The 25,863-nt window shown below is 46.1% G+C and overlaps 1 protein-coding gene across 6 annotated transcripts in view; it reads right to left on the bottom strand.

Annotated features, from left to right (window-relative positions):
* The window catches only part of SYNJ1 (synaptojanin 1), a 180,846-nt gene that overhangs the window by 86,570 nt on the left and 68,413 nt on the right, over nt 1-25,863 (bottom strand). For all 6 annotated transcript variants that reach the window (XM_089688925.1, XM_089688928.1, XM_089688929.1 and 3 more), the window contains exons 4-5: nt 17,495-17,762; nt 14,899-15,124 (exon numbers count right to left, since the gene is read on the bottom strand). In XM_089688925.1, the coding sequence (XP_089545051.1) occupies nt 14,899-15,124; nt 17,495-17,762 (494 nt within the window). The remainder of the gene's footprint in view (nt 1-14,898; nt 15,125-17,494; nt 17,763-25,863) is intronic.

The raw sequence follows: 25,863 nt of genomic DNA, 5'->3' as shown, positions 1-25,863 counted from the left end.
GGTGACCAGACAGACTGTCCTTAGATCAGGATATGGGAAAAACAATATGGCTTGTTTTCACTAGTGAATTCACAGATTCAGTTTTTTTCCATTTAACTCTAATAAAAATACATGATGAAGCCCTTCAGAAAATGCAAGATTAAAACAATGCACAACTCTTTCCAACAAATTTAAAGAAGAATTTGTAAAGTTGGACAACTCCTGACAAACAATCATCTTTTGATGGGATGGACTTCATTAAAACAACTGAAAGAAGCGAACAGGCACAATAACTTTCATTAAAATTAAATTCACCCCCCCTCTTTATGGTCTATCCCCCCTTTATGTGAATTTGTACAGAACACTGGTAAAAAATACTCCCCCCAACTACTGCTTCAATGCAAAGCGCCAATATCATTGGGTGCCGGCACTATCCTATTACTGACGCTCTTTCTGGTCAGGCAGCCTACCGTGCACCTCTGGGGCCAACCTCTTCCAGCCAAATGAATGGAACCTGAAGCATCCTGGGATATATGACATACATATCCCAGAGGACTTCAGAGTGCTGGAGACAAAATTTTGGAAAAAGAAACAATGGTGGCTAAGTGGTGGGGCATAAAACAAATTGCCGTTTTAGATTGCGGAGTGGAAGAGTAATGACACCTAGTTCATCTAGCATGTGACGGTCCACTTTAGTGGCCACAGCAGATGTAAATCCAATTTGTGTGCATCAGATGCTTTTTCAAACACAGCTATCTTCTACAAATAGAGGTGACATCATCACTGTGCTGTACATAGTCTGTGCAGAGAGCAGAGCTGTGGGAGGACCCAGCAGCTCCACCCACTACAGGCAGCCTGAAGAAAACTACATAAGGGGGCGGAGACAAGACCAGTCACTCTGCACAAGAGAAAGAGCAGCAGTGACCGGTCTTTATTACAGGAAGTTCCTGCACAGAGGTTTCAAACTTTCACATTGGTTTACTGCACAAATCTTGAAGAGATATACAAAGCTCACCAAGATTCATGAAAGCATACACATGACTCTTGTATTTAGACAGAATTTGCTTATCCCATAGTTCAGCTTTAAACCAAAAAGGATCAGTTCATCTAAAAGTGATTTCAACTATCGTGAAATTTAAGGGGAGAGGTCACTGTGAAGCCTCTTTACTGTACTATTCTAAAAGTAATTGTGAAGTAAAAATATACTTACCTAGACTAACACTGGCACCACACAGTGGACACCTCCTGCTGCCTGCAATTCAGATTAATTCTCTTCAGTGTAACGAGACTCCAGAATCCTAAACTGCTCTGGCAATAAAAGAACAGCCAAACGTCCTAACTTGAGAACCTGAACTTTCCTCTCCTCCTGCTTCTAAAGCCTCATTATTTGCCACAAACCCATCACAGTGATAAGTCAAAGGTAGGACTTGACAGGGGACATGGTCAGGTTGTCCACCAAGGAAACTGGATTTATATCTCAATAAAAAAGTGGCTGGAGACTAACCAGACACACAAGAATATATGAGATACCAATGACATTTCAGGCAAGTATTATATCAGATTTGATTTGACATTACACACACTCTGGGTACATACACACACAATACCAGTATATATAAAATATTGTAGTGCTAAGGCCAAGCAAAGTCTTTTCACTGGGAATTAAATAGTCTAAGCTCTCCTCCGTTAGACACACACGGAGCTGACCAACACCCAAGAGATGGCCTCAGCCCAAAGTCTCTAGAATCTCTTTGCTGTCTGTACTCACAAAATGTCCTTGGAAAATTGGCTGCCTCCTTCCAATATCCTTGTGACACTCTCCAGTGATACCAGACTGGATCCGGAGAGAACAATCCCTCGGTCAACTTTCTACAGTTTCCAGCAAAGCAGGCCCTCAGGTTGCCCACGTGAGGCCTCCACAACCCACAGGCACATGACAGGATGGCTTAAGGAGGCAAGCAGCCCCCCTTAGTCTGTGATCTTCTTAGAAGGAAAAAGAACTGGAAGCTCTGTGCCTTCGAATATTTATACAGACTGCGGGCAACCATCCGGGGAAAACCCACTCAGGGATTGGTCATTGCCCATTTGCCTTGCTCTACACCTATTGCGTGGTCATGCAACGCTGCACCAAAATTAAATTTACGTCCTTTTTCTCCCACGAATTGGAGCTTTCTTGTGGTGGTATTGGATCGCCTGAGTGGGGGTTTTTTTTTCTGCGCTATTAACAAAAAAAAAAGGCGACAATTTTGAGGAAAAAAAACAATATTTGTGACTTTTTGCTATTAAATGTGTCCAGTATTAAAAAAAAAAAAAAAAAATCAAATTTAGTCATAAATTTAAGCCAAAATGTATTCTGCTACATGTCTTTGCTAAAAAAAAAAAACCCAATACATGTAAATTGATTGGTTTACATGAAAGTTATAGCATGCCCCCTACCTGGAAATGCAAAATCACACATACATATTATATATATATACACACACATATATATATATATATATATACACACACACACACAAACACACACGATTTTGCGCATCCGTGCCGCCCTGTAGCAGTACTTCTGCTATGGGGCGGACAGGAAGCGGTTCATTACAGAGCCTGCATTCAGAGATGAATAAATTGCATGTGTCTCCTACTTAGTAGCTGTGGTAGTTTTATTAAGAACTTTGGACAGAGCATTACAGTAATAAATGAAGAAGGCTCAAGAGGGCTTTATAAAGTTAATTGAGCTCATCTTAGCAGACATTAAAAGGTTTTTTTTTTTGTTTTTTTTTTTAAGTATTTTGTGCTGAAGCACTCTGGAGAGCCTATCCAGAATCAGTGCTGTTGAGTATTTTAACCCCTGCTGCAGCACGAAGTACATAAAAAAAAAACACCACAAGCATAAATGTATTACTGTAGATGCAGCCTGATGGCATTACATTAATAAATAGAGAAGGGGGTGTCCAGAATAGGAAGTTTGCCCTAGAGCAGCGGTTCTCAACCTGGGGGTCGCGACCCCCTTGGGGGTCGAACGACCATTTCCCAGGGGTCGCCTAAGACCATCGGAAAACACATATTTCCGATGGTCTTAGGAACCGAGACACCGCTCCTCCGTCTCAGGCGATGTGTGGGCGGGATGGTACGCTGCTCCTGTCACCTGGCCACACCTCCGGGATCGCTCAGCAGCTCCGCCTCCTCGCCGCTGATTGGCCACCGGAACTGTAGCTCAGGAGAGGCACACAGGCGGCCAATCACCGGCGAGGAGGTGGAGCTTGGAGAGGAGGAGCCGAGCGGCAGCACGCGTACATCAAAGAAGATCGAGGGAGCTGCCGGAGCGAGTGAAGAGGAGAGCGGCCAGAGAAGGAAGACAGCTGACAGGTAAGTGAGAGAGCGAGCCCAGGCTGGAGCAGGGGTCAGCAAAGTAAGTATCATTGGTGTCAGTGGGAGGAATAGTGCCCCATCATTTGTGTCACTAATACCAACGATGGGGCACTATTCCTCCCCCCACTGACACCAACGATGGGGCACTATTCCTCCCCCCACTGACACCAACGATGGGGCACTATTCCTCCCCCCACTGACACCAACGATGGGGCACTATTCCTCCCCCCACTGACACCAACGATGGGGCACTATTCCTCCCCCCACTGACACCAACGATGGGGCACTATTCCTCCCCCCACTGACACCAACGATGGGGCACTATTCCTCCCCCCACTGACACAAACGATGGGGCACTATTCCTCCCCCCACTGACACCAACGATGGGGCACTATTCCTCCCCCCACTGACACCAACGATGGGGCACTATTCCTCCCCCCACTGACACCAACGATGGGGCACTATTCCCCCCCCCCCCTGACCTCAATGATGGGGCACTATTCCTCCCACTGACACCAATGATGGGGCACTATTCCTCCCCCCACTGACACCAACCATGGGGCACTATTTCCCCCCCCCCTGACCCCAATGATGGGGCACTATTCTCCCCTCCACCACACTGACATCAATGATGGGGCACTATTCCTCCCACTGACACCAATGATGGGGCACTATTCCTCCCACTGACACCAATGATGGGGCACTATTCCTCCCACTGACACCAATGATGGGGCACTATTCCTCCCACTGACACCAATGATGGGGCACTATTCCTCCCACTGACACCAATGATGGGGCACTATTCCTCCCACTGACACCAATGATGGGGCACTATTCCTCCCACTGACACCAATGATGGGGCACTATTCCTCCCACTGACACCAGTGATGGGGCACTATTCCTCCCACTGACACCAATGATGGGGCACTATTCCTCCCACTGACACCAGTGATGGGGCACTATTCCTCCCACTGACACCAGTGATGGGGCACTACTCCCACTGACACCAGTGATGGGGCACTACTCCCACTGACACCAGTGATGGGGCACTACTCCCACTGACACCAGTGATGGGGCACTACTCCCACTGACACCAGTGATGGGGCACTACTCCCACTGACACCAGTGATGGGGCACTACTCCCACTGACACCAGTGATGGGGCACTACTCCCACTGACACCAGTGATGGGGCACTACTCCCACTGACACCAGTGATGGGGCACTACTCCCCCCACTGACACCAGTGATGGGGCACTACTCCCCCCACTGACACCAGTGATGGGGCACTATTCCTCCCACTGACACCAATGATGGGGCACTACTCCCCCCACTGACACCAATGATGGGGCACTACTCCCCCCCACTGACACCAATGATGGGGCACTATTCCTCCCACTGACACCAGTGATGGAGCACTACTCCTCCCACTGACACCAGTGATAAGGCACTACTCCCCCCACTGACACCAGTGATGGAGCACTATTCCTCCCACTGACACCAATGATGGGGCACTACTCCCCCCACTGACACCAATGATGGGGCACTACTCCTCTGTCATGGAAATTTTGTATTGTTGGTCGAACTTTAAATGTGTCATATATTCGTGTTATTCATATGTCTCTCGTGTGGCTTAATTAAAGCTCTGAAGGCTGCAATTGGGCCATGCGCATGTACAATGTATGTATTACAGTACTCAGCTTGGTAATGGATGAGATGGCAGATCTGCGCTTATAGACCGGCGTGTATACCACCACGGCATTCGATGCGAATGTCGCTGGCAGTAGACCGTGGGCCTGTATCCACATATCAGCAGCATAGTACCACATGGGCTTCATAACGCAAGGCGCCAAGCGGTGTGAACTCCACGTGTAGGCTTATGCATATCTTACAACCCATTACCAACTTGAAACTGTATCTTGGATGGATGTGTTTTAATAAAGATCGTATCGGGCCCATCCAGGTACAGACTGATATTTTTAGGGAATGCTTGTACAAAGAATTTACATACCAATAGAAGCTAGTAGGACAGGAAATATGACCTCAGATGGCTCATGGGGGGGAAGGGGAGGAAGTCTGCTGACCTCAGAAGACTCATGGGGGAGGACCAGTGATAGATAATAGGAAAGGCTATGCTCCAATTGGAATGTACATCCTGTGTATAGGCACTCCCCATTGCATTGTTCGGTGGGAGGGGATTGACTTTATTCATGTGGGGGGCATGTGTGTATTTTTAATAAAACAGAGAGCTGAGTCTGAAACCAGCCCTTATGTGAATTGCAACACCATCCTGAGAGTGTCGTTTGATCATTCTAGGGTAACGGAGCTCCACCCCCACATCTCAACAGAAGCTAAAAGTAGTTGGATGGGCAGGAATCGTGTAGTTTAGCTGCAGTCGTGGTAAGCGAGATTCGCACAGCTTTATGGGGGATTTCTGCGCATCCAACTGCGAGTACTCACGGTAAGGAGAAATTCGTTAAAGCGAATTTCCAAGACAGTTTGGCGAGCCTGGTGGATACTAACGCGTATTCTTGCATATCTAACCCAGTACGAGGGGGGAATAGCCATCATGAACTAGCAAAAAGTATGCCGGCACATTTCAGGTCTCTCTGCCATTAAGAGGATCGCTTTTTGCGTGTTCGTGTGGCTGATTTCGCTCTCGGTTAGCTAACAAGAATTACCGCTTAGCAAGGACCTAGTTTTTTGTCCTAAACTCTTGATTTGTGGGTGAAAGACAAGGGTTTGTCTCTGCGGAGAGCAGCAGAGGGGTGGGTTTGGTTGGCTGGATTTGGTCAAGTTTAAAAATCTTCCAACCAAAAATTAAACGGGTATATGTTTTAGCGGGTAAAAGTTGTTGCATAGTGTTAGGTAAGTATTTGCGGGTTGTAGGTACTGTGGTAATTGCTCTACCCCCCTCCACGTGAGGTAATTATTACAGTGCTGAAAGGTTTAGGTTAATTGTTAACTGTTGTAAGATCTTTGTATGTAGTCTGTGCAATGTTTTGTGGTACTACTGCTCCCAGCAAGCATGCAGCAGGGGGTCCTTTCTGTTTGGTACTACTGCTCCCAGCAAGCATGCAGCAGGGGGTCCTTTCTGTTACATGTGCATGTTAGTGTGATATGTTGGTGTTTTATGTCTGTTCTGTGATCGTGCCAAATTGTGTTGTATGTGTGCTGTATATTGTTGTGTAATTGTCCAGTGTATGTTCTGTCCAAAAGTCTGTTTTATGTAAGAGGTTAGAGGCAATTTTGAGGCTAGAGTCTGCCGTGTGCTCCTCTGTGGGGGGCCATTCTAGTGTTACCATGTGCTTCCCTGTGGGGGGTCATTTTCTTGACTAACCACATGGACTCCTTTTGTTTGGTGGCCATTTTGTTGGCTACCATGTGCTTTCCCTGTTGGTGGCCATTTTGTTGAATACCACATGTGCAGTAATCTCTATGCAATGTGTATGCAGCTTTCTATATGCATTTGACCCATTTTATGGTTTTAATCCAAATTCTTTACAGTTTCATTTGTTTCCTTTTAGCTTTAAATTTGCGTATTGCCAGCCAATTTAAAGTGTGTTAAGCGAGTTTTCCCTTCACGTGTTCCACATTTAGTGAGCGCGGTGAAGTCTGGGTTTTTGCACATAGATTTCTTGTATAGTGATTATGTTTTTCTTGTGTTTTTCCTGTTAAAGTAGTTCCTTATTGTAAAGCGGGTTTGTTTTAAGCTGCTGTGTCACGTGTTTCGCGTCCAGCAGACTTTTTGTGTAAACGGTTCTAGGTGGTTGCAGTGAAGATTGCGTGTGTAGCGCAGATCGTTTAGCGGCGCGGATAGGATTGATTTTCGCGTCAGCAACGGGTTATTCTTGGCGCAGTTTTTTGGTTCACCTCTGTGTAATTGTTTTACTGTGAAACGTCCCGTGTTTTTCATAAGGATCCACTTTGTCCTTTTTAACAGTTTTTCAGGTTGAAAAAGGGTTTTTCTGTGTGTATTAGGAAAGTTTTTTCTTTACACAAATTTCCTAAAGGTCAGTTAGCAGGTTTCTGCCCAACCAGTGACCCCTAAGTAACATCCAAGAACCCCTCTTTTTTGTTTTGACTTGTGTTAGCTACTGTGTGCAGGGAGAGAAAAGCCACTTTCATCATTGTGCGGTGTGGCCTGCCAAACACAGTGGGTGATGAGAACCACATAAATTACGCTGTGTGAGTGGGCGGTCCAGGGAAGTATAACACTTAGCCTGGTTACCACAAACACTTCGGGTGGTCAGGATCACATAAATTGCGCTGTGGGAGTGGGAGGTGTGCTCTCAGTCTGACCGCCACTTGATGCGCTTCGGGTGATCGATAAGTATCACATAAATTACGCTGTGCTGGGAAAGTGGTGGAATCAGGCCTCTCGGTAGGATCCCACCGAGTGCTCCAGGGGGTAAACAGGTACCCGGACGCGGGATATATACCAGTGACTAGTCACGATGGGCAGTAGTCAGTCCATGAAGAGAGAGGGGGAACCAGCCCTCTTCAGGGTAAGGACAGCTGCACAACTGATGAAGGTGAGTTTGGGGGGGAAGTCTACAGAACCCCTCAAAAGGTGGAATAAATGGTCGAAGGGTACCAGATGGGAAATTCCCCGGGAAGGTACATTTGACGCATGGAGGTGGGAAAAATTCATCTCTGAATTTGAACCACGGATGCAGGCGTCAGAACTAGAGATCGCACAGCTATGGCTTCACAGGTCAATCCAATTAGGGAAGCAGGGCATACATAAACTGGTGTCTGTCCGGAAGAACCAGGTGATGTATACCTGGCCTCCAGAGGGAATAAAACAGGAGGATCCGGTGTCAGAGGTGGAGGAAGCTCTTTCAGGGCTGACTCTACTAAGGCAGGCAGGATCAGGGTCTGCTGGGGTTCCCGAACAACCAACAGTGGCTGAGATAAGTATAACTGCACCTGTCTCTTCTGTTAGTGACGTCACTCTTGATGTACCTTCTGTGTCTTCTGTATCTATGCCTCAGCCTCTACCTCTCCCTTCTTCCTGCTTCACCCCAGCTCCTTCTGTTTCCAACTATGAAGCCTACTCAACAACCGATTTGCAGACTATCTGTGAATCAAGGGGAATAGACACCCGGTTAAGAAACAGGGCGGATTGCATCAAAGCGCTACGAACCACTGATCAGACCCCTGCCCCCCAGCTATACCCTGATCTGAGGGACCTAAAACCTGAAGGTGCAGTAAGCGAGGTGGTTAATCTAAGCCCACCGATGAAGCTGGGCCAGCCCTTGCACTCTTCCCAGACTGAGGCCTATCCAGTCAGAGTGCAGCAATTTGAAGGTCCTCCCAATGCACAGGGGGAACGGACTTTAGGGGAACGGGTAGTTTGGCATGTCCCCTTCACCCCGGCAGAGATCCGCACTATTCTGGCTGAGCTCCCGGACTATCGAGTCAATCCGAGAGGATTTGCTCGAATGTTTGGACAAAACCAGTTCAGCTATGGTATGAGCGGGTCAGATTGTGCACAGATCCTACGGGCAAAGGTGGGCATGGAAGTGGCCAGTACAGTGATTGCAGGGTGCTCTATAACCACTCATGAGGAGATGACTTCAGGGGGCAAAGAGTTCTGTACACAGCTAAAGGCAAAGCTTCCAGAAATGTATGGTGCTACCTCTACTACGGACATGATGAAGCTCACCCAGGGTCCTAATGAGGAAAGCGCCTGCTTCTGGCGCCGTCTCAAGCAGACGGCACTGGATGCGGATCTGGAAGTTGGACCTGATGCTCCAACTGAAGGGGTAAAGGTGACCGCGACGCACATTCTGTTGCGGGCCAAATTTTTGGAAGGCATCAATATTAAAATTCGGGAAAGGCTGGTTCTGGCCCGACCCCAATATAATGAGATGTCTATCCCTGCTATCCTTTCCACTCTTGCGGCAATAGAGAGGGAAATGGATAGAAGAAAACAAGAAGAGCCAAAGTTCTTATGTCCCAGACCCCACACGAAAAACCAAGGGATCTGGGTCACAGGAAGGATAGGCCCCCACCCAGGTGCTTCCAGTGCCACCAAATGGGGCACATGAGGAGGAGCTGTCCCCAATTACCTAAAGGTCGGTGGCAGTTCATTCCTGATGAGTCCTCCGCCCCTATGACCACCATGGTAAGTAACTCCTATGAATTCTCATAGGAAGTTGACAAATCGGTGTCGGCCCAGATCCATCTTTTTCTAGAGGAATTAAAATATCCCCTCCCTTGCCTCACCGACACCGGTGCAGCAAGAACGGTCCTGCGAAAACAGGACATCCAAGGCAAGGTACCCCTCTCAGGGGAAAGCCCTCCTAACCCCTACTAACCTCACTATCAAACGATGCACTATTCTTAACCCAGCTTCTCTTCTTCCTGTGTTGGAAGATGAGAAGGGGGGGGAGGACAGCAATGACAGTGCTGAATTTTGCAACATGACTAACAATACTAACACCTCTTCTGCTAACATGTCTTCTTTGTCCACTATTAACCTCTCTTCCAAAGGACACGACTGCATTTCTTTGGTGGAACTGGAGTCAGCGGCGACACACCCCATATCACCCCGAGAGTAGCGGTAAGGTTGAACGTCTTCCGATACCCAAAAACCTTGGCCTGAGTGTCCCCCCATTGCCCCCTATTCCATCCGGAATGCCCCTTGGCAACCACATGGGCTGTCACCCTATGAGGTGTTGTTTGGGGGACCTCCCAAAAACAGGGTTGTACTTTCCTCAACAGTTGTCATCTTTGCATTCACAGCTTACAGGTTATGTGCAATCTCTGCAACGGGAGCTGCAGAAGATACACCATCGGGTTCGCGAATCGCTCCCCGATCCAAATGCAATAACAGGTGTTCTTTCTATTGAGCCAGGTGATTGGCTCGTCCTAAAGAAACATCAAAGAACCGGACTCGAGCCACGGTTCACCGGACCATACCAAGTCCAGCTGATGACACCTACCTCACTCAAGCTCGAGGGACGAGACAACTGGGTGAACGCAAGCCACTGCAAGAAGCTTTTCAGCTACACCAGAGAATGAGGGGTGTCATTTTCCTTTTTCTTTTTGTTTGTATGTCATACATGTGTGTGAACGGAGGAAAAGACGGCAGATACCCCAACCTTTTATTTAAAATGCACCTGCGTTTAGCCAGAACCGCCAACAAAACCAACTGTTGGGTATGCTCTAAGCCCCCACCCAGTCATCACATGTCCGCAATGGCCGCTGTTCATGCCCTATATGACATCCGCGTCGGCATGAAAAAGCAAGGGACCCCTGGTCAGCCCCCACGTAGACATTTGTCGGTAGAACTTAATGACACATTTTTAGCAGGTAACATCAGTTTTAGCACCAATATTAGCTCTAGCTCCTGTAGGACGTCAGTCCATTATGGGTAACTGGGCAGCCCTCAGGTGTGCTTTAACATCAGCTTTGGCACAGGTAACAAGTTTGTTGGGACTACCACCTGCGAGGGAGGTATCACTGTCAATCTGACTAACCAGACTTCCCTTCTGAGTAACCACACTGACCGACCAGACCACGTTTGTTGGAAGGACGGATGTGATGTGCAGACTGAGGGAGCAATCCCCCAGTCTGTGCAACTGTTGCTCAGTGCCAGAGGCCGAACGAGGAACTCCTCCTGCTCTGCTCTGACAGGTCCATACTATTTTCTTTGTGGTTCGGCAGCCTATAGAACATTTCCCCAGAACGCGAAAGGTTCGTGTGCCCTCATAAAGCTAGTCCCAGCATCCTATGTAGTGATGGATCATGAAGAGTTGATGGTCCACAAGAAGGTAAGGATGGCAGGGAGAGTTCGCAGAGAGCTGTTCTCTGAGGGCGACCAGGCATGGGCTTGGTTCCCCTCATGGACAGGATGGGGAATAGAACTTATGAAGCGCCTGAACAATTTTTCTGTCATCGTGGATAGTATGTTTAACGAGACCGTAGAGGCTGTCAGAGAAATTGCCCAAGAACAACGGCAGATGGGAATTTTAGTGCTTCAGGAGAAGATGGCCCTTGATTATTTATCTTTTAGCCGCCAAAGGGGGGTTCTGTGAGTTCATCGGAGAGGATTGTTGTACTTGGATAGAAGACACCGATGACAAGGTCCAGGCCCATATGGACAAAGTTAGTGAACTACAGGGAAAAGCTAGAGCTATAGCTAGTGAGGGTTGGAATCCGTTCAAGGGTTTGGGAGGATTGGGAGATTTCCTGTTCTCCATCGGATCTTGGTTGAAGGAAGTGGGAGTGTATGTCCTGATGCTTCTCTTTTTCATCTGCCTTTTATATGCCGCGGTGAGATGTTCCTGTTGCCTCATCGACCGTGTAAGCCAAGCTCGGGCAGACGACCACATCTCCATGCCCGCTCCTGGGATCCCACTCCAACCACTGATCGGAGGAAGACCTCACCAACCAACCACCTTCTCTACAGATTACGTCCTGGCTTCCCTCTAATTTATCTCCCTGAAGACCCCATTCTCCAAGACCTTCAAGCAAGCTTCAAGCCTCATCATGGTTTGTGTCTGCGATTTGGAAAACTGTCTGGGTCGAGACCAGCCTTGTGTGGCCCCGTCTGCAGGGGCAATTTGAGAATCTGTTGCTGGATCTCCCCAGACCACCGTGGGATCACAAGCCTTATTCATACCACAAGTCTGTTTGTGGTTTTTGCAAGAGCCTTCCTGTAGTGAAGGTTCCAACGCTCGAGGATCATTGCTTCAATCAAGCCTGTTTGCGTCGAGTCTGCGTCGGGTCTTGTTGTTTCAGGTACCCCGTGGAGCTTTATTCTCAGGGACAACTACAGGAACTCTTTGAGGTTTGAGACTACACCCATCAAGCTGAAGAAGATCAAGAAGGGACACGAGGAGAATATGATAAAACAGGAGGGAATGTCATGGAAATTTTGTATTGTTGGTCGAACTTTAAATGTGTCATATATTCGTGTTATTCATATGTCTCTCGTGTGGCTTAATTAAAGCTCTGAAGGCTGCAATTGGGCCATGCGCATGTACAATGTATGTATTACAGTACTCAGCTTGGTAATGGATGAGATGGCAGATCTGCGCTTATAGACCGGTGTGTATACCACCACGGCATTCGATGCGAATGTCGCTGGCAGTAGACCGTGGGCCTGTATCCACATATCAGCAGCATAGTACCACATGGGCTTCATAACGCAAGGCGCCAAGCGGTGTGAACTCCACGTGTAGGCTTATGCATATCTTACAACCCATTACCAACTTGAAACTGTATCTTGGATGGATGTGTTTTAATAAAGATCGTATCGGGCCCATCCAGGTACAGACTGATATTTTTAGGGAATGCTTGTACAAAGAATTTACATACCAATAGAAGCTAGTAGGACAGGAAATATGACCTCAGATGGCTCATGGGGGGGGAAGGGGAGGAAGTCTGCTGACCTCAGAAGACTCATGGGGGAGGACCAGTGATAGATAATAGGAAAGGCTATGCTCCAATTGGAATGTACATCCTGTGTATAGGCACTCCCCATTGCATTGTTCGGTGGGAGGGGATTGACTTTATTCATGTGGGGGGCATGTGTGTATTTTTAATAAAACAGAGAGCTGAGTCTGAAACCAGCCCTTATGTGAATTGCAACACCATCCTGAGAGTGTCGTTTGATCATTCTAGGGTAACGGAGCTCCACCCCCACATCTCAACAGAAGCTAAAAGTAGTTGGATGGGCAGGAATCGTGTAGTTTAGCTGCAGTCGTGGTAAGCGAGATTCGCACAGCTTTATGGGGGATTTCTGCGCATCCAACTGCGAGTACTCACGGTAAGGAGAAATTCGTTAAAGCGAATTTCCAAGACACCTCCCACTGTCACCAATGATGGGGCACTATTCCTCCCACTGACACCAACGATGGGGCACTATTCCTCCCACTGACACCAACGATGGGGCACTATGCCTCCCACTGACACCAACGATGGGGCACTATGCCTCCCACTGACACCAACGATGGGGCACTATTCCTCCCACTGACACCAACGATGGGGCACTATTCCTCCCACTGACACCAACGATGGGGCACTATTCCTCCCACTGACACCAACGATGGGGCACTATTCCTCCCACTGACACCAACAATGGGGCACTATTCCTCCCACTGATACCAACGATTGGGCACTATTCCTCCCACTGATACCAACGATGGGGCACTATTCCTCCCACTGACACCAGTGATGGGGCACTATTCCTCCCACTGATACCAACGATGGGGCACTATGCATCCCATTGACATCAGTGATGGGGCACTATTCCTCCCACTGACATCAGTGATGGGGCACTATTCCTCCCACTGACACCAGTGATGGGGCACTATTCATCCCACTGACACCAGTGATGGGGCACTATTCATCCCACTGACACCAGTGATGGGGCACTATTCATCCCACTGACATCAGTGATGGGGCACTATTCATCCCACTGACATCAGTGATGGGGCACTATTCCTCCCACTGATACCAACGATGGGGCACTATTCATCCCACTGACATCAGTGATGGGGCACTACTCCTTCCACTGACACCAATGACATGGCACTACTCCTCCCACTGCAAAATTACAGTTATGAAGTAGCAACGAAAATAATTTTATGGTTGGGGGTCACCACAACATGAGGAACTGTATTAAGGGGTCGCGGCATTAGAAAGGTTGAGAACCACTGCCCTAGAGAGAGTGTTCTACATCTCCTGTGTGGTATCACAGTGGGCAAGCAGGGCACAGAAGGGCTTCATATTTAGGCAAAGTAATGAATTTGATCCAGTAGAACTTGGCTCTCCAGAATCTGTCATGTATGCCTTTGATAGAGGTGATAAGGTACTCCATTTGCTTGATTTAAGTTGCCTTAAGCCAGCCATAAAAGGATTGAAATTTCACCAAGAACCAGCCAAATTTCAATCCATTTATGGGCAGGCTGATTGTACTACTGATCCGTTTCAGTACAACAAGCCTGTCGTATTTTTGTTCATGCGATCACTGCTGGCGGCTATAGCTACCAGCAGTGGTCTGCCGACAGGAAAGGCTTCCCATCAGCAAAACACAGCAGCACTGCGGAAGGAATTCATTAATCAACACTGTATGTGTTAATGGAGAAATTAAACAATTTCCATCTGTGGTGGAAGGAAAGAAAACTGCATAATCTATGAGCTGCTTTAGCTATCCATTCAGTGAAAAAAACGGAGGGTGTGGTTGTCTCCACTGTATGGAATGCAACTCCTGGCAGCACTTATTGAAGAAGGTGGTCTACATCTTCCTGGGGAAAATGTGGTGTAGCAAGTAGAATGTGGGTTTCTTTGAGGGAACATGGCCCATAAATTACTTCAGTATTTTCTGAATCACTAAACTGGAACAAGCACGCAAACCAAGAATTCCTGAATAAATTCAGAACTCAATCTACAGGTACTGAAGTCAGCATGACAGCCAGAAAACCAGCAATTTTGGGGAATAAAAGGTAAGGCATAGCAGGCTCCATACTTCCTGTAAATCTTTAGTACAGGGCTGGGCAGAAAAAGGCACCACACAACAGAAACCATTAGAGTCTCACCTGTTCCGTTTCCACAAAGTTGGCCACCTGGCCGTTATCATTGGTGCCCCGCACGTTGAATCTTGTCCCTGCGCGCTCACAGCTCAGGCGGGAAATAATACAAGCCTTGGCCTGCTTATGTGCCGCATAAATAGTCCTGATCTCCACTCCACCACACATAAGACGCAGGAGCCAGTCGTCACAGTTCACTCCATAATGCTTCAGGTGTAAATGCAGAGACTGATTCCTAGGAGACAAATTACAACGGATTTATTGTTTTACATTGAATAGTCTGAAGTCTCACCTGCAGGAAAATTGGGTCCAAACTAAATAAGAGTATTAAAAATGTTAGAAAGACCCAATAAATACTTCCTTCCAGTATTTTTCCTTTCTTTGAATAATTCTTAGTCACTTGCAATGTGCTTTGAACTTGCTCAGAAATTTTACTCCTCTAGGAGAATCCATGCCCTGGCACAACCCCCTCCCTTCTTACACTTTATACCCCTCACCTCTTTTGGGTGTGTATACCTACTGTCTCTGCTGGCCCAGCTCCTCTGCCCTCCTCACCTCAACACCAAACATAACCTTATGCACCTGCCAGGGGATGAGCAAAGGGAAATACTATATAGAATGTTACTTGAGTGACAACTTTGAGCCTGCTGGGGCTGCTGACATTGCATCCAGTATGGTAGTGCACGGTAGCAGTTTCAAGGTCTTTAGATGCCTACACAAAGAAGGCTTTTGCAGGGCTCGTTCACACTAGCATTTTGGCAAGGGAGGTAAAACCCTGCTTTTTAACCGCTCCTCATTTAGCTGCAGAGCCAAAGGCCACGGATGTACACATTCCGTGGCCACAATGTTTTACTTGTCAGCAGTGGCAGGAATTATTCCACCCGTCGCCTTTGGTGTGTTACTGTCTGCTGATTGCACACCATTCAAGTGAATGGGACTGCTCACCAACACCAACAGAGTGTAATGCATGTGGATGCAACATGCAGGGTCCAGCATGTAAATCAGATGGTAAGGAGGCGATACAATTCCACCTCACTGCCTGTTAAATGCACCCTTTTGAATGAGACCTAAAGACCAAAAAAAAAAAAAAAAAATGCTCCTGCCCTGAGGATTCTACATAGCAGTGACACACACCAGTGAGCTCAGCATACAACCAAACCTCAGATTTCATGGCCAGGACTGGGAGCTGGGAAGTATCCCTTTGTGAGGGTTATGCACAGCAATCTAGCCCTAAACCAATCAAAACTGAAGAGGCAGGCCAATTGAAAACAATGGAAGGCTGATAGCTTCTCCAGCTAATCGCTCATGAAGTGATTACCTGCCCTAGTGGGCCGAGGTTGCAGACAATCTGGGGTTTATTTACTAAAGCTGGAGAGTCCAAAATCAGACTCCCTTCTGCATAGAAACCAATCAGCTTCCAGGTTTCATTGCCAAAGCTTCATTGAACAAGTTGAGGTTAGAAGCGGATTGGTTTCTATGCAGAAGGGAGTCTGATTTTGGACTCTCCAGCTTTAGTAAATAAACCCCTCTGTGTCCAAGGCCGATCACTTGCAGGTAAAAACTCTGTTAAGTGATTACATGCAAGCAACTACAATTAGCTGCGGGAAAAGCTATTACTACAGGTACTTGTATAGCGCCATCAATTTACGCAGCGCTTTACATATATATTATACATTCACATCAGTCCCTAACCCTCAAGGGGCCTACAATCTAAGGTCCCCAACTCACAGTCATACATACACATACTAGGGACAATTTAGACAGGAGCCAAGGCAAGGTTCCTGGCTATCATGCGTATCCAATAACTTCAATATTGAAGTAGTTTGACCTTGGACAAGCATTCAAATCTGGTTATACTTTGATTTTAACTTCTGAATTCTTAGTCTAGGTCAGCAACCTAAAGTATTGATGTCAGTGGCAGCCCAGCAATTTTCATACAGATCAATAGCATCCTTCATATCTCTATCATTAAGGGGTATTCTGTAAAGATCATTACGGGAACTGCCAATGCTGTTGTGCACTTGAAGGTGCAACCTTAATCACTGACCCAGAACACGCGTGTGCATTTCACACAATGGCTAAATGGTTAGCACTTCCGCCTGGCAGAACTAGGATCGTTGGTTTGAATCCCAACCACGGCACCACCTGCCTGGAGTTTGCATGTACTCCCTGTGTCTGCGTGGGTTTCCTCCGGGTACTCCGGTTTCCTCCCACCCTGCAAAGACATGCTGTTAGGTTAATTGGATCCTGTCTAAAAATTGTACCTAGTATGTGTATGTATGAATGTAAGTTAGAGACCTTAGATTGTACACCCCTTGAGGGTTAGGGACTGATGTGAATGTACAATATATATGTAAAGCTCTGCATAAATTGACGGCGCTATATAAGTACCTGAAATAATTAAAAATAAAATATTTTGACACCTAGTATACATATGCTTGTTCAGGTGAGTGACTTGTCAAATGGTAAGGGAAGAATATGAATGTCAGCTTTGGAATATGCACCATCCAAATCACACCTGCAGTGGCCGTTCCCACATTTGTGTCCCGACATGTAATTCCCCTTTAAAGCTAAAAGAGTAAAAACAAATCACAGATGGACCTACCAGAAAAAGCGGTTGTCTGTCCTCTGCTCCTGGGTGCTGCGATGGGCATTGAGGCTGAGGTCCAGACTGACACCTGTTGCAGACCACGCAAAGTAGAAACTGCCAGAGTTCAGCACCTTGCGGACCTCAGACATCCGATCTTCATCTGCGGGATCCATCCTTAGGGAGATGAACTCCGTGGAGGTGACACGGAAGACTTCAGAGTCCTGAATCTTTCCAACTGACATACAGCCGGTGACCACCACCAAATAATGTGACATTGACTCCCCTGGAAGAGATTACATCCATTATTTAAAGAGAACCTGTCATCAACTTAACTTGCAGTTAAAAAGCACAAAATCTCAAAATATTTTAAAATGGTTACTGTGTGAAGTTTTTCCTTTCTATGATTTTTTTTTTCACCTGCAAGGTGCCTTTGGAATGGCTAGAAAATGTAACTATGCAGCTGAATCAATTCCCCAGTATAGCCTCTTCACTCATTTACATGTTACAGCCCTCTCCTCTTCTGGGAGTGTCTAATTACTGACTGTGCTGGCCCAGCTTCACCTCCCTCTGTAGATGAGAAAAGAAGAGAAGCGCCTCTAAGTGCAATAAATCTTTTTATTCAAGTCTAAATGTAGAAACACTCACGTGTGAAGTAATCATAAGCATAAAAACCGTGGTTAACAATAGTTAACGGTGGGGTGGTAACCCGGGTGAAGAGCCGTCATCTTACTGCGATGTGGGGAGGTCAGCTCTAGGCTGGAACAGCGTGGTGGCTGGAGGGGAACAGCGGTGAGGCCGGCCGGCGTGCACGTCCTCCCTCAGAGCCGGATGGAATGCACGCTGGAACGCAGCAGCGGCGTGGCCGTGATGACGTCAGATCCCAGGGTGCACTGCAACGCGTTTCGGAGCATGCAGCTGCTTGAATAAGGAGCGCACTTCCGCCTTCCATGGCCAGCGCATGCTCCGAAACGCATCGCAGTGCACCCTGGGATCTGACGTCATCAAGGCCACGGCGCTGCTGCATTCCAGCGTGCATTCCATCCGGCTCTGGGGGAGGACGTGCACGCCGGCCTCACCGCTTTTCCCCAACAGCCACCACGCTGTTCCAGCCGAGAGCTGACCTCCCCACATCGCAGTAAGATGACGGCTCTTCACCCGGGTTACCACCCCACCATTAACTATTGTTAACCACGGTTTTTAAGCTTATGATTACTTCACACGTGAGTGTTTCTACATTTAGACTTGAATAAAAAGACTTATTGCACTTAGAGGCGCTTCTCTCCTTTTCTCATCTACAGAGGTTGCTACAGCTTATTTGGAAACCTTGCCCTCAGTGCCACACGGAATCCTACACTCTTCATACAGCAGCCACTAATACCACGATCACCCCATACTACCATTTCCCAGGACTTTGCAGTGTTTGCGCTGTTACAACCCTTCCTCAGCTTCACCTCCCTACCTAACCGTTTATGTAGCCGCTGGAAGAAGAGCAAAGGGGAATACTTTTGAAAAGCCTCTCAACTAGGGTTCCTCCCAAGTTTGCTAGTGGTTCCTTGAACAAGCAGCAATTTCTACACTTCAGAAAATCGCTTACACCAATGATCTTTATAGCGATCTGTAAGGGGGGATCCTGCCCCATGACCACCAGTGTAGGAGCAGTCTCCTCCATGGCCATCATGCTATGTACCATGAGCTGTAGACAGAATAATTTTTAGCAGGGTTTCCCTGAGACCTGAAGTTATTTCAAGGGTTCTTCTATGTTAAAAGGCTGAGAAAGGCTGCTATAGAGTGTTTGAGTGAAAGCTCCGAGACTGCTCAGCCTGCCAACATCATATCCGAAAATGCAACAACCAGCAGCAGTCTCGAGGCTTTTGGATGTCTACACAAGACATTTTACAAGTACTGTAAATACCATGCTTAAAATTTGCTACATACAAAGATATCATTATGGGAAGATTGGTGTTGAAATGAATAGTCTGGTGACAGGGTCTCTTTAACCATCTGCTAATAATAAGAGACAGATTTTTTTTTGTAAAAAGGGGACCTACGCTTTATCTTACCCTGTCCTACAACATGCTCTGAATAGAAGTGATTTATTAGTGGCTCCAGGCACCCACTGAGGCCCATAGGATTAGATTAATTTACACCAGCATGATGAGGTTGTTTCTGCTTTCTTTTAAAGTGGTTGTAAACCTCAGACATGAAATCTGAACAAAGCACATATTTCTATAGTTCTTACTTGCCTCTCTCCAGAGCTCTAAGTGTCATTTCTGCCTGCTACCTCATTTCTCTGACAGCATGAGTCATTTTTAACAGGTTTCTCTGACACCAAGAGCTAAAAAGGTTACAGGGGAGGGATCTCCAGCTGATTGACAGCTTCAGCTCTGTTTCTGTGTGCTGTGTGAAGGGGCGTGTGTCTCTTCCCTCCAGTCAGCTCTCAGAGCTCTTGTAAGGTGTGTTACTGCAGCTCCCCACCCCCTGCTTTGTGAGTATGTGAAAATCCACATCCGAGTTTTACAAGGAAGTACAAGACAAATGTCAACAGATAAACAGGTACAACTTATGTACGAGAATTTGTTCCATCTCTTTGTATCACCCGGAGCCAGTCACTTCACTGAGAATAGGTAAGGGTTTACAACCTCTTTAAAAACAGAGCTCCACCCAAAAAGGTGGAAGGCCCCGTCCCCCGCTACCAAAAGCTGCAAATCTTTAACAGGGAGCGGGGGACAGGGCCTTAACCCTCTTTGAGTGGAGCTCTGCTTCAAAGTGATTGTGAACCCAATTTTGACAGGTACCCTCTCCCACTTCCGCTGTGATTGCCTAGTCCTTTGGGACAAGTGGGGCCATTCAGAAAGTGCAGCACTACTCGCACATACACAGTGGGCAACCGGCTGTGAAGCCACAAGCTGTCACAGCCGGGTGCCCACACTAAAGTTGCCCGCGCCAGGGAGACAGGACGGCAGAGAACCCAGCCGCACTGAGGACACCACTGGAACAAATGACAGTTGAGTGTCCGTTTTTTTTAAAAGTCATCAACTAAAGTTTTAGTAGCTGCTGACTTTTATTTTTTATATTGTGACTGGAGCTCTGCTTTAATCTCACTGGTAGTGCAAAGGACAAAGCATTTCTGGAAAGATCAACAGGCAATTTCTGTACTTGCCGAACATATTCTAAAGGTCCATCATGGACTGAAATTTGTCAGCAGGGACCAGTTGAATTCTCAATTATGTATGGGCACTCCAGTTATATTGTTTGATAGATCAACTTGTGTACAACAACCGGCCTGTTGGGTTTTTTCTGAACGATTAGTGCCGCCAGCTATAGCCAGGAACATTAATCATTGCGTTCTGCTGGCAGAGAAGGCTCCCTGCCAACAGAACACAATAGTGGTGGAGGGAAGGAAAATTGCATAAATCTATGGCCTGCCTTAGCTTTAAAAAAGAAAAACTAATACAGCCACAACATTGAAGAATTTATTCAAAAAATACATTTTTTATTTTGGGTTTAGATGTGCTTTAACCATTCATATGACCATTCTAGGTAATAGGATGTCAGATGGCAGGTAAAAACAGTCCAATTTAAAGTCAACTTTTTTAGTGCCTAGAGTGACCAGACCTTTCTTTCCCCTGCTACGGCTATTCTGGAAATACAGCAGCTGTCAAATAATTACTTACAGAAATCAGACACATTTATTTTTTTTATTTCAGGTACTTCTATAGCGCTGTCAATTTACACAGCGCTGTACATATATATTGTTCATTCACATCAGTCCCTAACCCTCAAGGGGCGTACAATCTAAGCTCCCCAACTTACATTCATACATACACATACTAGGGACAATTTAGACAGGATCCAAATAACCTACCAGCATGTCTTTGGAGTGTGGGAGGAAACTGGAGTACCCGGAGGAAACCCACGTAGGCAAAGGGAGAACATGCAAACTCCAGGCAGGGGGTGCCATGGTTGGGATTTGAACAGACAACCCTAGTACTGCCAGGCGGAAGTGTTAAACATTTAGCCACTGTGCTGCGCATACATTTCAGACCTCAATCTACACTGATGAAGCGGAATTAAAAGGAAATTCAGACAGGTCAGCCTATCTTCCATGCATATCTCACCATCATTCCTGTATAATGACTTCCCCAAACCCAACTCCTATCCACCTCCTTCCACTCACTGCCCACTCCTAACACCCTGCTCTCACCATTGCATGTCAATGTCCCCAATGTACATTTATTTGCTCACCACAGCACTTATTTACCCACTACCACTGCAGGGACATGCACTTATCTATTTGCCACCGCTGCGCCGCCATGCAATTAATCACTTGCTGTTGAACTTATCCATGCACCATCCTCGCACTTACATTTGTTTGCAGTCACTGCACTGGAGTGTACTTCACTTGCCATCATGGCACCGACATGTAGTTATTCCCTCAACAGGCACATATTCACTTGCTGGCACTGCATTGACGCGCACTTGTTCACTTGCTGCCATTTACACCATAATACTCTGCACTGAGATATACCTATTGCCACTGCACTGACACAGACTTTCATAAATGTCCTGTCCACCGAACATGCACACTTTTGCTAGTCTTACAAATGCCAGAATTATCAGTAGGTCTGCATGCTCCAGCTTACTACCTATTGCACTCAATATTAAAGCGGAGCTCCAGTCAAAATCTAAAAAAAAATAAAAGTCAGCAGCTACAAAAAGTGTACAGACACTGAAAGGGTTAATAGTTTGCTAACTTTGTGCCTACTAATTGGTTTATTTTACATATAAGATGTTCTCGTGGGATTTGAAGGCCGTTATCCACGTACACATTTTTTTCTTTTGAGAAATTGCAGAAGTTACTACCCTGTTGAATTTTTATGATGATGCGCCATAGAGTGGTTTACTGAAATCTTTTTTCTGTATTCTGATTGGTTCTTTATGGAAACCGCCTGAAATATGCTGTGTTATCATTACTTAAAGACTGATGAATAATAAAGAAGTTGCATTTTGCATCACACATCTAGGTGTCTGAATCGCATTATTCCCGAAGTACTTTAAACTGGATGTTTGTATGGAGGAGGCTGGAATAAATTGATATTCCTAATAGACATTCATCTGTCCCTTGGCCCAGTGGTGTTCTCACAGCAAGGCTGTTTCACCGGCTGTCCTCTCTCCCTGGTGCCAGCATCTTAAGTGTGGGCATGTAGTGCTGCCCCTTGTGAATGGTCCTGTAGTCTTCTGGGACCTGTCACATTTCATACTACAGTGAGGGAGGACAACTTCTGCTTCCAATCACCTAGGCAATCGCAGCAGAAGTGGGACTGGGTACTTCACAGCCAGGTGCCCACTGCGCATGCACAAGAAGTGCTGCGCTTTGTGAATGGCCCTGTAGTCTTCTTGGACCTGTCACGTGTCCCAGAAGACTACGGAGATGGGGGGGGGAATGACAACTTCTGCTTCCGATCGCCTAGGTGATCGCAGCGGAAGTGGGGGCAGGTAAATGTCAAAATTGGGTACCTGCTCCCCCCTGCTCTCAAAAGATGCCAATCCTTAAAGCGGAGTTCCACCCAAAATGGGAAGTTCCACTTTAAGACCTCGTCCTCTGCTCCCCTTTAAGGACCACTCTAGAATAAGGCCCTATGTTATTTTAATTTATTATAGTTACTTATATAGCGCCATCAATTTTTTGCAGCGCTTTACATAAAACACACAATTTTCATACTTTTGGCTCAGTATACCACCAAAATAAATTAAAACGAAACAATCCAAATTAATTTGAAGTGCAGATTTTCAGCTTTAGTTAAAGGGGTTGAACATAAATATCAAGTACAAATTTTTAGGAACTGCAACCATTTTTATACGCGTCCCTCTATTTTCAGTGGCTCAAATGTAATTGGACAAATTAATATAATCATAAATATAATGTTCATTTTGAATATTTTGTTGAGAATCCTTTACTGGCAATGACTGCCTGAAGTCTGGAACCCATGGACATGACCAAAGACTGGGTTTCCTCCTTTGTGATGCTTTGCCAGGCTCTAACTGCAGCTGTCTTCAGTTGTTCTTTATGGGACTTTCGGCCTTTAGTTTTGCCTTCAGCAAGTGAAATGCATGCTCAGTTGGGTTGAGATCAGGAAATTGACTCGGCCATTGCAGAATATTCCACTTCTTTTCCTTCAAAAGCTCCTGGGTTGCTTTTGCAGTGTGTTCTTGATCATTGTCCATCTGTATTGTGAAGCGCCGTCCAATCAACTTTGCTGCATTTATCTGAATCTGGGCTGACAGTATCTCTCTAAACACTGCAGAATTCATCCAGCTGCTTCTGTCTTTATCATCAATAAACACCAATGACCCGGTGCCACTGGAAGCCATGCATGCCCATGCCATTACACAGCCTCCACCATGCTTTCCAGATGACATTGTGTGCTTTACATCATGAGCTGTTCCAAGCCTTCTTCCTGTCATTCTGGTACAGATTAATCTTCGTTTCATCCGTCCAAAGAGTGATATTCCAGAACAGGTCTGGCTTTTTTAGATGTTTTTTGGCGAAGTCTAATCTGGCTTTTCTATTCTTCAGGCTTATGAATGGTTTGCACCTTGTGGTGAACCCTCTGTGTTTGCTCTCGTGAAGTCTTCTCTTGATTGTAGACTTTGACAATGATACGCCCATCTCCTGGAGAGTGTCCACTGTCCGTTTACTTTTGGTCCCCTGAAAAAGGGGGGACGTCTACTCTTAACAGCTGTAATTCCTAAACCCTTCCTCCAATTTGGATGTACATACCCTCAAATTAAACCTGAGTGTGCACTTTCAGCGCATATCTATTATAGAACTATAGCTCGAATATGTTTTGGTAAAATATATATATATATATAATATTGAGAGAGATCGATATAGATAGAGATATATATAGTCTCTAACCCTCAAGGAGCGTTCAATCTAATTAACTTGCCCCCCCTATGTCCAGCAAATTTCAGGAAGGTGAGCCCTCCATGGTGAGTCCTATGAAGAATTTGTCAAGGTAGAATTCTTTATACATGTTTAACGGTGACTACCTGAAGGGACACATATGCAAACATTTTCTTTACCATTCCATATACATAATTTATATATATATATATATATATATATATATATATATATATATATATATATATATACACATACATACATATATACACACACACACACACACACACATATATACACACACATACATACATATATACACACACATGGTATTAGTTCAACAAATACCTACAAAAGGCTTTAAAGTGTTCAGTACAGGCCCACCTTGAAAGGCATAGTTTACCTTTACCAATAAACTAGCTATGCAGGTAAGGGGAGCCTGTACATAAAAACAAACCGTGCAACTTTGACCAAGTAGCTATAGGTGTGGGCTCTTTATAACTCCTAACGCCTGACTGAAAACTGGCATCATTCCATCCTGCCTTGTTGCTAGGACGTTGCTAAGGCACTCCCAGCCAATTCACACCCCCTTGCATGTGCTGCCTCTTCCCTGTCCAGTACCTTTGAGTTCAGAAATGCTACAACAGAGGAGATAGTGGACCACACATATGTGGGGGGTTTGAGAGCTTGCTCCTACGATGGTGGGGGTTAACAGGAACAGCTGGGAGTGTCTTTGTAATGTCCTAGCAATAAGTCAGAACAGCATGATACAATCTCCGGGATTTTTCAGCTAGGCTTTGGGAAGCAGAGTATGTAAATGGCCTACACCTATAGCAAGGGCATTATTTAACCGATTGCCAACTGCAATCACGTATAAGCGTGGTGGCAAAGCTGTCTCCCTGAGCTGGATCACATACCTAGTATGTGATACATGTGCCCGCCAGCCCGGCTGTGTTGTAATTTATTACAGCACATACTGATCGCTGGGTCCTGGCCAATAACTGACCGCCAGGACCCGCTGAGCGGCTCAGCATTTCACCAAAGACAGCTCTGATTGTAAACAATACACAGCTGTTTACCAACAGGGGCTCTTGCCGTTTTTTCATTCCCTGCTAAGCAGAGAATAAAAACAAGAAGATCCTTAGAAAAAGCACCACATATTACACATACTTAGGCACACAGTTAACCCCTCGATTGCCCTAGATGTTAATCCTTTCCTACCCAGTGTCATTAGTACAGTGACAGTGCATATTAGCACTGATCACTGTTTTCTCACTGATGATGTCAGTGACAGTCAGTTCTCCCCAGCATCAGTTCGTGTCAGATTGCCCGCCACACTATTGCAATCCTGTTATAAGTCGCTGATCACCGCCATTAGTAGTATAAAGTAAATAAAAATTCCAGTATATATCCCCTAGTTTTTAGACACTATAACTTTTACACAAACTAATGTTTTTTTTCCAAAATTGTTGGTCTT

This window comes from Staurois parvus, unplaced genomic scaffold (assembly GCF_062004578.1).
Source record: "Staurois parvus isolate SC_StPar_1 unplaced genomic scaffold, SC_StPar_1.0 ptg000461l, whole genome shotgun sequence".
Lineage (NCBI taxonomy): Eukaryota > Metazoa > Chordata > Amphibia > Anura > Ranidae > Staurois > Staurois parvus.
Note: the sequence above shows the minus strand (reverse complement) of the source record. Positions and strands in the feature narration are given on the sequence as shown.